An 11,909-nucleotide genomic window follows, 5' to 3' on the forward strand; every position below is an offset into this window, starting at 1 on the left:
TGTGTGTGGGTTCTCACCGTCTCCTATATCCTGTGGTCAAGATCTCATTCATTACATTTCTTTTGAAACACAGAAGCAGAGGCTCAGATTGAAAGGGATCTAGTAACTGATACATACAAATCTCCCTTCCAACCCAGTGAAGTGTTTTATACCCAACCTTTATTTGAATAATTTCAGTAAACGAGATTTTCCTAGTTCATGAGGTAACCATTGCATTGTTGGGCAGCTCTTAGTTTTAGAGTTTTTTTTCTTTATGTTGGCAGGAGAAAGATGTGCAGTCTGCTTCCATAGAGATTTACAGCCTTGGAAACTCTGTGGGTTCACTATGAGTTGGAATCAACTTGATGTGGTTTTGGTTTTTATGTTCACTTAAATTTGCTTTCCTATTGGCTCAAGTTCTTTCCCCTGGAGTTACATGGGAAAAAAAAAACCAAGAGCTTTCAACTATTCCTTTTACGACACAGTATACAGATCCCTTTCCACCCATAGATATATTGTAATTTATAAGTATTCTTCTAAAAAAAAAAAGGCAACCAGAAATAGGCACAATATTTTAGCTATGGCCAAAGTAATATGATGGGACGATGTCCTCCCACTGTTAGAATGCTACACTTCTGTTAATACAACTAATAATGCCTTACTGTTGGCAGCAGCCACATCACACAGGTGGCTCATACCAAGCAGGAGTAATGAAAGTAACCACATTTGTTCAAATTTTTCCCATATCTAACAGCTCCCTGACACCATAACAGAAAATAGCCTTAAACTGATGCAAGTTTTTCTCTTTGTAAAACTTTTTTGGGGGGCAGAGGGGAAATGATTAAATGTTTGGTTTTCAAAGGGCTTATCTGCTTGAAGGAAATTGAAAGTCAACAAGACTATAATCATGCAGATTAAACACAGCAAGGAAAATAAACTTGAGATCCAGAGCAGTTACAAGCATGCTATATTGAGGATAATTTGTGCTATGAACTGAGTTAACTTCATAATATTCTTATATAATCTGAATATGGTTAATACAATTTGGCAGAAGGAATATCATGGAAAATTGTGCTTCTTGGTAAGAAGTAATGCATACAAACTGCTCATTTAATTCCTGTGCTAACAGAACACAGATTTTTAAACCACATTATAGCCATAGGAAATAGACTGTAATTAATAAAAAGTACATACTTGGTCAGAAATATTCTAAAATTGCAAAATGTTGCTATCAAAAGGTTACACTAGGTGTCCTAAGAAACACTTAATAAAATTTTATAGGTTTGGGACAATGAGGCTACATGATGCTTGTTTTTTTCCTAAATATTTTGCTTGCAATTAAGGTAAATAGCCACCAAGTGCGCAGTGGTGCTTTATTTATGGCCATATGGTGGAAATAACCAGGCTTCCGATTGTCACAGCTGAAGATTAGCGTACTTTTCTACTCAGTTACGCTTTTTATCAAATATATGACAACGTAACAACTAATATTAACATTTAAAAATGAAGACTTTGTGAAAAGCTGATTATTAAAGCAACCTCACAGGTACAGCTTGGTGGCTTTGTTCCTTATTTTTGTTTCCAAGTGTTGCTTAATCTGTTCCACAGATGCTCCGTTTTGAATAAAACACTTTCTTCATCTCCAAATCTTGACAAGGCATGACTTAAATTCCAGGTAATCAAAGAGATATCAACTGACCTTAAGAAAGAGATGTATGAAGACTCCAGGAAAATAGGCTTATGAGACATCTAAGACCTTCATATAAATAGGCCCTAAATGATTACAGTACTAAGGTGTGAAGCAAAAGTCATCTGATGAAAGATATCATTAGAACAATTTTTGAAGAACTAACATGATTGGAAATAAAAACAAATTCTATTCAAACATGGCACCCAGATACTGGGGGAAGCTTCCTTTCGATGAATGAGATAATGCCCTTTTCTGGGGACCTATTGCCAACTAGGAGGCCTGGTTGCTCAATGGTTAAGAGCTTGGCTGCTAACCAAATGGTTGGCAGTTCGAATCCATCAGCTGCTCCTTGGAAGCCCTATGGGGCACTTCTACTCTATCCTATGGGGCACTATGAGTTGGAAACAAGTTGACGGCACATAACAACAACATTGGCAACTAGCAGGTCCCTGGGTGGCACAAACAATTTGCACACGACTACAAACTGAAAGGTTGGCAGTTCAAACCCACTCAGAAAACCCTATGGAGCTCAGTTCTACTTTGTTCACCGTGAATCGAAATCGACTTGACAGCAACAGGCTTCGTTTGATTTTATCCTCACTCATTAGGTGATAATTTTGTTCCCTATTTTCCGAGAAATATAAGCACAGATGGCTTCCACAAGCTCCTGCCACTCACTATCTGCATCTATATCTACATACTCTATCTTCCCTTTCAATACTATTGAAGAATTAACTGTCAACACGTCTATCTAACGCCAACCTATCTGTTCTCTGGAGGATCCCATTTCATCCTGCATACTTGAGGGCATGGCTATGGCAGTTTTTCCCTCTCCCTCCAGCATCATCAATTTTTCCCTATCTACTGGTTCATTAAGGAACCCTGTGGCGCAGTGGTTAAGCGCTCGGATGTTAACCAAAAGGTTGGTGGTTCGAACTCACCAGCCACTCCATGGGAGAAAGATGTGGCAGTCTGCTTATGTAAAGATTTCCGGCCTTGGAAACCCTATGGGGCAGTTCTACTCTGTCCTATAGGATTGCTGTGAGTTGGAATCAACTTGATGGCAATGGGTTGGTTGGTACTGGATCTGTTAGATATAGCATTACAGAGATATGCTTTAATATCTCTTAGTTTTTTTTAAAAAACCTTTTCAACCCCCCATTCCCTCTAACTATTACCCCATTTCTCGGCTGCCCTACAGCATAACTTCTGGAATGGAACACGTACACGCAACGTCTCCAATTCCTCTCCTTGCATTTTGTTTTGAAATCATTCCCACCACTCCACTAAAACTGTTCTTATAAAAGGACACGGAAAATACTGTTGCTAAATCCAAGGCTCTAAGCTCAGTCCTCCTTAGCTTGCTCTTCCTTATGTCCCCAAAGTCTATGTTGGAGTGCCCCAGGGCTCAATCCTCAGTTCTCTTCAGGAGCTACAAAGATGATTTCATCCAGTCCCATTTAAATACCATTTAGAGGCTAACAACTCCCAAATGTATAGCTCAAGTCCTCTCTGGCTCACTCCTGAACTCCACATTTGTATACCCAACTGAAAATTTAACCCAACTACTTGGATGTCTAATAGGCATTTCAAACTCCTGATCTTCATGCCATCTGTCCCCAAATTGCTCTGTCCACAGTCTTCCACATCTGAGTAAATCACAGCTCTATTTTCCCGATTACTCAGGCCAAAAAGTTGAGAGACATCTTAGACTCCTTCTTTCATAGTTTAGACTCAATCCATCAACAAATACTGGTAGGTCTACTTTCCAAATATATCTGGAAACTAACCACTTCTCAAAGGAACCTTGATGACGCAGCGCTTAAGTGCTCAGCTGTGAACTGAGAGGTCAGCGGTGGTTTGAACCCACCAGCCGCTCTGTGGGAGAAAGATGTGGCAGTTTGCTTCTGTAAAGATTTACAGCCTTGGAAACCCTATGGGGCAGTTCTACTCTGTCCTATATGGTCACTATGAGTCAGAATAGACTCGATGGCAACAGCTTTGATTTTGTGGTTAACTACTTCTCAAATCCTCCACTGTTATCAGTCTGGCTGGAAACCAACATCAGCTCTCATCTGAGTTATTTCACTGGCCTCCTCACTGGTCTCCCTGCCTTGAGTCTTACTCTCAAAACAACAGCAAACATGGCCAACGTCCTTATGATAGTCTACAAGCCCTGCATGATCTAGTCTCCCACTACCTCTCTGACCTCATTGTCTACCACTGGCTTCCTCACTGGCTTTACTCCAGCCACACAAGCCTTACTGCTCTTTCCTGGATATGCCAAACAAGCTTAGGACCTTTGTGCTTGCCATTCCCTTTGCCCAAAACAGTCTTGCCCAGAAATGACATGTTCAGACTTCCTTCTTCCTTCAGGTCTCCGCTCAAACACACCTTACCAGGGAGGCCTCCCCTGACATCCTATATAAAATAGAACACCCCTCAACCACATTCCCTATCTCCCTTACCCTGCCTTATTTTTCTCCAAAACATTTATCACCATCGGATGTACTAAATATTTAATTTTATTGTTTGTTTGTTGTCTGGATATTCTCACTAGAATGCAGGTGCTGTAAGGGCTATATTTCTAGTTCTAGCACACAATTCGCTGCTATCTCCTTCCTGAAACTTTCTTTACTTGGCTTCCAGGGTACACTCCTTCTGGTTCTCCTACTATCTCTCTAGCTGATCCTTTCCTTTGCTTGTAAATGAAAAGGGGTGGGGAGGTGCAAAACCTATCTTAGACAGTCTTCCATGTTAAACCAGGCAGGACCTATGGCAGCTGCAAGGCTGGACAACCACCTATACTTCAGGAAGCAAGACACACCCAGGGATGTTGAGAGCTTGCTTTCTGTGTGTGTAGATAGGAGGAGGGCCAACATAGGACATTGTATTACCTTCCTCCTTCAACGCAATGGGCCCTCTGGTAAAAAGGAAAATTACTTCTTAAAAGAGAGGATTTTTAAATTCATTTTTTATTGCTTCAGCCAACAGAGAATATATAATTGAATTCAACACAGAGTGACAAACCCATAAACCAAATCCATTGCCATCGAGTTGATTCCAACTCATAGTGACCCTATAGGACAGAGAAGAACTACCCCATAGGGTTTCCCAAGGAGTGGTTGGTGGATTTGAACTGCCGACCTCTTGGTTAGTAGCCAAGCTCTTACCAGGACTATTAAAGAACTCCTATAGTATCTAATCTCCAATTTATCTGGTGATGTATAGTAGACACAAATATAATTAAAGGGTAGAAAATGAACATTTTTTCTACCATAAAAACAAGGTTGGCTAAACTTAGGCAACTATATTGAAAACTGCTCCTGCTAAAAAGGTAAGTAAAAAGAAACTACAAAGTAGCATCTTCCCCTATATTTAGCCAATCTTGTAAAGAATGACTATGAACTATCACAGATTGAGGAGACTAAAGGAGAAATAACAACTAAATACAATGTGGGATCCTAGACTGAATCCTAAAGCAGAACACAGACATTAATGGAAAAACTAGTAAAATCTGAATAAAATCTATAATTTATTTATTTTTATTATTGTACTTTAGATGAAGGGTTACAGAACAAACTAGCTTCTCATTAAACAATTAGTACACATATTGTTTTGTGACATTGGCTACCAACCCCACAACATATCAACACTCTCCCTTCTCAACCTTGGGTTCCCTATTACCACCTTTCCTGTCCCCTCCTGCCTTCTCGTCCTTGCCCCTGGGCCGGTGTGCCCCTTTAGTCTCGTTTTGTTTTATGGGCCTGTCTAATCTTTGGCTGCAGGGTAAACCTCAGGAATGACTTTATTACTGAGCTATAACGGTGTCTGGGGGCCATATTCTTGGGGTTTCTCCAGTCTCTGTCAGACCAGTAAGTCTGGTCTTTTTTTGCGAGTTAGAATTTTGTTCTACATTTTTCTCCAGCTCTGTCTGGGACCCTCTATTGTGATCCCTGTCAGAGCAGTCAGTGGTGGTAGCTGGGCACCATCTAGTTGTGCTGGACTCAGTCTGGTGGAGGCTGTGGTAGTTGTGGTCCATTTATCCTTTGGACTAATCTTTCCCTAGTGTCTTTGATTTTCTTCATTTCCCCTTGCTCCCAACGGGGTGAGACCAGTGGAGCATCTTAGAACTTTCGTAAAGGGTAAGACAGTAAAGTCTATAATTTAGTTTAAAAGCAAACAAACAAACAAACAAAAACCATGCAAACAAAACCTCTACTCAGTCCAAGAAGCCCTTCTTCAGCATCTAGCACACCACCACCACCACCACCTGCCATTGCATTGACCCAGCTCATGGCAACCCCAGGTGTGTCAGAGTAGAACTGTGCTTATCTAGCACACATTCTCTGCATAAGTACTTGCTTTACCTGGAAGTTCTATGCCTGTCAAGACATATCTTTCCAGGGCTGGATACATTTAATTGTTAGAGGGTTCTTCCTTGTATTGCTTTGAGTTACATCGGTTTGCAACTTCACTCAGTTTAGTTCTTCCTTCTAGAACTACACACATTAAGTCTAATTCCTCTTTTGCTTGGTCTCCACATATTTTACATTCTGTCTCAAGTTTCTATATGAAGCTAGACACATCCGTTTTCCTTCACCTTACACATCATGATTTTTATACCCTTTAACATTCTTGTCACACAACTTTTAAAGTACTCCAGTTTGTCAATGGCCTTCTTAAAATTAATAATCAGAAATGAACACCAATGTAGAACATATCAAACTCTTCCTCTTTTTGTTTTGGATACTATGGTTCTATCCCTAAAACTCTCCTCCCTTTATGTTGTTCATTAATGAACTCACCATCAACAATTCCTCAGTCTTTTCCATATGGATTACTAAGAAAGACTTGTGGAGAGAGAAGAGAGTCCAGCTACTAACAGGTCTCTACTATTCTACTCTCTCATCTGAGTGCAATGTGTCAGACAAGGAGCCATGGAGCCCAGTAGTTAAGTGCTCCCCTGCAAACCTAAAGCTGGCAGTCTGCTTCTGTAGAGATTTATAGCCTTGGAAATCCTCTGAGACAGTTCTACTCTGTCTTATAGGGTCGCTGTGAGTGGTTTTTTGTTTTTGTGTGTCAGATAACTGCAGTTCTGTACCTATCTACAGTTTCTGAATCTGACTAAAAAACTCATTTCAACAAAACTTATGAAAGGTTGGGCCAACAGAAAAATAAAGAAAGTAGTTCCCAACCATTATCCAACCAACAAATTTAAAATCTTCCACAACAGCTTCTTGAAGGCAGGCTATCACTACCAATAATTCTCTGATACTTACATGGTGTAAAAATATTAGCAAATCAAATTCAGACATGCATAAAAAAGGATAAATACATTATAACAAAGGGGGCATTATCCAAGGAATGCAAGGCTAGTTCAACAATTAAAAACCACTAAAAAAGTAAAACCACATGATTGTCTCCATAGGTGCTGGAAAGACATTTGACAAAATTTAGTATCTGTTCGTAATAAAAACTCTCAGCAAAAAGAATAGAAAGGAATTTCTTTAACCTGACCAAAGGCATCAACAAAAATCTACAGCTAAAGTCATGCTCAATGGCGAAAGACTGAGTGCTTTTCTCCTAAGATTGGGAAAAAGGCAAGGATATCCAGTTTTACCACTTGTATTTATCATCACCACCACCTGTCTGTCGGTTTGTTGTACTGTGGTGGCTTTACTTTTGCAAATCAATGACTTATGACTCAGTCCTATGACGTTTTTTCCTGACAGAATCGCGCTAGCAAGTGTTTGTAAAGTCTGTCCAGAGCATCCCTCTATGAGAGTCTTCATTCATCTGCGAGCTTTATCTGAGAGTCATAAATCTCAGCTGAGAAAACCAAGTCACCTACACAGCTTTAAAGCTGCCGTGCACCATATTCCTCAAAACCAAAGCGTCAGATGTCAGTTTCCCAATAGCTTTTCCTGGGCTGGAGTCATCTATTATGCAAAGCCAACTCATTTCCTTACATTCAGGCATCATCAGCCTATTTTATGACCTTTCACCCTCAACATTCCCAAATCCCTTTGAAGTTAAAGCATCAGTCATTTCTGTCTGTCAGGGGCAACAAATATACGTAACACGTGCATGGGGATGCTCTGATGTCCATACTATGCAAAAACTTGAGCATTTAGAGATCGCTTAATCTCTGATGTTGCATAATGGACAGCCTTGATAAAAACATACACATTTGCAAAGAAACTTCCCGTATTTGTCGCTTTAGGGACGGAGGGCTCCTGGCAGAAATGTGACGCCAGCGGCACTCCGTCACCTCACACAACCCCTAAAGACCAGAGGGAGGGAAGCGGCTCGCGGGCCTGGAGACTGGGTGGGCTCCGGGCTCCTCCAGGAGTGACAGCGCCGGCCGGCGCTCCTGCGACCCTTTACCTCTCTTGTCCAAGAGCCACATGAACGCGAAGCAGGGTAGGAAACCGATGGGCCCCCACAGCACCAGCAGCGCGATGTCCCAGCTGGAGAAGCCATAGGCCTGACGCGCCGAGTTCTGGATGGGGCCCCAGGTATTCCAGACCAGGCCCTGCGCGAACGCCAGCAGCGAGAAGAGCAGCAGCACCAGCCAGCGGCGCCCGTACACCCGTCCGGGGCCCGGGGCCGCCGCTGGCAGCACCGCGACCACCGCCGCCTCCCGGTTTCTCCTGGCAGCCCCTGGCCTAGGCCCGAGTCCGGGCCCCAGCAGCGGCTGTCGCTCCTCCTCGCTGCTCCAGCTCGAGCCCATGGCGACGCGCGGCCCGCGGGGCCTCTGCCCGGCGCGGTCCAGGTCGCCGCCAACCAGCCCCGCGGAGGAGCTTCTGCTGGAAGTAGAGACAGAGTCGGCTTCAGTCGCCCTCGGCCTCGCGGCCGTCAGCCTGGTGCGCCTGCGCGGCCTGAGCCGGCTGGAGGCTGGGAGGCGGGGCGGGCGGAGAGGAGGCTGGGGTGCCCGCCAGCTGCCTGCGGGCAGCGGGATGCTGGAGAGGAAACAGAGGAGAGAGGAGGAGGGGAGCCGGGGTCTCAAGCGGAGGTATTGGAAAGGCAGGGAGTAGAGCGACTGAGCCCGAGGAAAGAGCAACTCCCAGAGAGACTGTGCTAGGGAAGACTGAGCCATGAACTCCAGGTTGGCCTGGAGGAAGTCCCCAAGTGTACATCGTGTGTCTAATAACTCGGTGACTTCTGGTCATTTAGCCTAATGCGTGCTTCTCTATGGAGTTCATTCTTATTTTTGTTGGGTTTATAACTTCAGAAATTATAGGAGGAGATAGGATAAGACGGAAGTGTAGTGAGAACCTAGGAGATTGTTTCAGGAAAATATACACTTTTAAAATGTACAGTAAGTTCTGTCTAGTTTTATCAGGTATCTTTTTGTATCTTATATACCCAATGAAATTGTAAGGCTGTATGTTTGTATGTATATATACGTATATGCATATATATATACGACCTTACAGTCTCATTGGGAATACACACAAACACACACACACACACACACACACACACACACACAATCTTTCTACGCATTTTGCCTGTCACTTAATAGGCGAGCAATAAAGATGTGATTAAGACTGGAAGATTTCTGCTCAAAGGTAACCTAGATCTATCTCCAGTTACGATTTTGACCAGATGAAAAGGAAACAAGGGGAAAGGTGAGGGTCGTAGATTTCCTGATCGAGCAGCCGTTTCTCTATTTTGATATGCAAATCCAGAGCCTGACAGCTGCCGGTTAGTGTCCTTGAAAACCTTGGTCAAGAAATTTAGCTTGGGTGGGTCTGGAAATGAGTCATGGGGGATGCGATTAAAGGACACTTTGCCTGAGGTTTGTGTTGCCGGGCAGCCAAGGAGACCAGAGTCACACTGCTGCCAGAACGACAAGAAAGGTAGAAGAGAAGCTTGAGAAGCGTAAGCTGTCATTGTATCCAAGGTTGGTAAAAGCTGCTGCAGTGCAACCAAACGCAGAGACACCTTCCACTGCACTGAGTCCCTCAAAAAAGCAAACCACCCCTAAAACCCGAATACTGTTCGGTGGAGAATAGCGCCAAGGTGGAAAGGAAGGATCTGGCTTTCTAGGAGGAGAAGCAGAAACGAATCCAAGAGATAACACTGAAAAAAGGCTAAGGTCTCGGGATGGGAGGAAAGCGCACAAAAAAGACCATGTGTTTCCAACCAACGTAGCAAAACAAACTCCCTTGGTCCCGCCTAGCGGCTGTCACGTGACTCCACGCGCACGGGCGCTTCCGGGGGAGCGTGGTAACAGCTTGGGGGTTCTTCCCGTTCGGCCGCCTCAGACTCAAAGTTTTGTTATTGGGTGGGTCCCCATTTCCACTCCACTCCGCTCCACTCTTGGGTTCCCGCGAGCCCGCCTCGTATTAGCCATGGCAGCAGGCCCAAGAGCGACCACGGATACGACCCCTGCAGCTGGGGCTGCTGGGGAGGAAGGTAGGTGGCAGGCTTACGTCAGACCCTGAGTAGAAACTGTGCCAAATGAATCTCTTGATAACGCCCGTGTGGCGTTTTGGTGTAGCCCATATCCCAGTTCTCCGAGGCTGTTACAAGACCTGCCTTAAACGGTGAAGAGAATGTTTTGTTTTTCAGTCACCGTGGCTTTTCTTGAATTTTGACGTAAGATCTTTGGTCAGGGGACCACCTCCCTGTCCCCGCATCCTAGCAGTGCTGTTTCACGGGTAAGGGAGTTTCGAATGTTATAATGGATTAAACTTAAATTTGTGAAATTGGTCCTCCCCTTGAAGTAAATGGAGATATTTGGGACTTCTGCAAACAGAAATAGTGAGCTTTTTGTTTGATTTCGGGGGAACACTGGTGTGTAGGCCTGTGAGCCTGAGATTTCTGGTAACATTTATTGAGTAATTGCTCTTTGCATGACACTGTTCTGGACACTCATCCAGAGGCTTTTGCCTTTCCCAAGGATCTCACAGTTGAATGAATGAGCCTGGAAAAGTAAAAAGAATGGCTCATGTGTGGTTGCGTGCGTACTATCAGTAGTACACACTGGTTGAGGGCTTTCAAGAGGAGGAGAGATCCCAGTGGGGAGAACATAAATGCGTCAGTGAGGACGTAATTTGATATGGGTCTTAATGATTGGATGAGATTGTGACACACTCAGGTGTGATGGTGAGGACCTGGGAAAACACAGATCAGAAAGCCCAGGATGGATGTTTTTGGAGGTCAAATAGTCAAGTTTGCTTAAAGTATAGAGTAGGATAAAGTAGTAGTGAGGGGTAGATTTGGGACCAAATTGTGATGTGCTGTGATGGCAGGGTGAAAAATTTGAAGGTTTTTTTGTTTGTTTGTTTCATTTTGTTTTTTTTAAAAGAAATTCTGTGCCTCCTCCCAGGTCTTATTGGCAATAGTATATAGAATGGATTGGAGTTAGAGATCCTGACAGTGGGGAAACCATTTAGGTTATTCAGGTGTGGAGGAATGATTGCATGAGCAAGTTGTTGACAGTGGGAAAGAAGTCAGTGAGGTACAGTGGAAGAGTTCTGTATATCTGGAGTTGGGACTACCTGGGTTTGAACTGTGGCTCTTTCACTTGCTAGCTGTGGAAGCTAGGGTAGTTCACTTCATTTATTACTTTTATTACTGTTATGTCCCAAGAACAAAATAACTCAAATGTTTTCCCTCCTTAAGGATCTCCAACTCCAGTCTATCTTATACACAGTTACCAACCAGGCAGGCATGATCCCTGCTATCTCAGTGCTCACAGTGTAGAGAAGACAGGCTGTTACACATTTAATTATAGTAGGTGTGATCCATGCTGTGAAAGAGGAAGCACACCATGGGTGTCTCACCCAGGTTTCAGGGCTCAGGAAAGAGTTCTTGGAAAAAGTGACGCCAAGCACAGACCTGAAGGGTAAATAGATATTACCTAAAATCACAGGGCGAGGAGGTGACCATTCTAAGCAGAAGAACCAAATTACAACCTCTTGTCTGACCACAAACTCCTACTTTTTCTTTTTTTTTATTGTGCTTCAGGTGAAGGCTTACAGAACAAGTAGTTTCTCATGAAACATTAGTACACATATTCTTTTATGACATTGGTTAACAACCCCACAATATGTCAACCCTCTAACTTCTCAACCATTTTTTTGGTGAAAATACACATAGCCACAGATACACCATTTCAAAAATGTCTGCATGCACAGTTCAGTGAAATTGACTACGCTCTTCCAATTGTGCTGTTATTCTCACTTAAGATGAAGGCTTACAGAACAAAATAGTTTCTCATTTA

General features: G+C 43.3%; 2 protein-coding genes across 4 annotated transcripts in view; one reads left to right on the plus strand and one right to left on the minus strand.

Moving 5' to 3' along the window:
- The window catches only part of SLC49A4 (solute carrier family 49 member 4), a 114,872-nt gene extending 105,724 nt beyond the window's left edge, over positions 1 to 9,148 (minus strand). Inside the window, exon 1 of the mRNA XM_004373625.3 lies at positions 8,060 to 9,148. Within this exon, the coding sequence (XP_004373682.1) occupies positions 8,060 to 8,771 (712 nt within the window). The 5' untranslated portion in view covers positions 8,772 to 9,148. The remainder of the gene's footprint in view (positions 1 to 8,059) is intronic.
- The window catches only part of HSPBAP1 (HSPB1 associated protein 1), a 69,904-nt gene continuing 67,143 nt past the window's right edge, over positions 9,149 to 11,909 (plus strand). The window contains exon 1 of one of the 3 annotated variants that reach the window (XM_004373626.2): positions 9,149 to 10,096. Coding sequence is in view for 1 of the 3 variants with exons in the window: in XM_023728801.1 (XP_023584569.1) it covers positions 10,033 to 10,096 (64 nt within the window). In the remaining 2 variants the exon portion in view is untranslated. Of the gene's footprint in view, positions 10,097 to 10,320; positions 10,342 to 11,909 lie in introns of those variants that run through there. The other 2 variants (XM_023728801.1, XM_023728803.1) reach the window with 2 other exon arrangements.

The sequence above is a fragment of the Trichechus manatus genome, unplaced genomic scaffold (genome assembly GCF_000243295.1).
Source record: "Trichechus manatus latirostris isolate Lorelei unplaced genomic scaffold, TriManLat1.0 scaffold00026, whole genome shotgun sequence".
In the NCBI taxonomy this organism is placed as follows: Eukaryota; Metazoa; Chordata; class Mammalia; order Sirenia; family Trichechidae; genus Trichechus; species Trichechus manatus.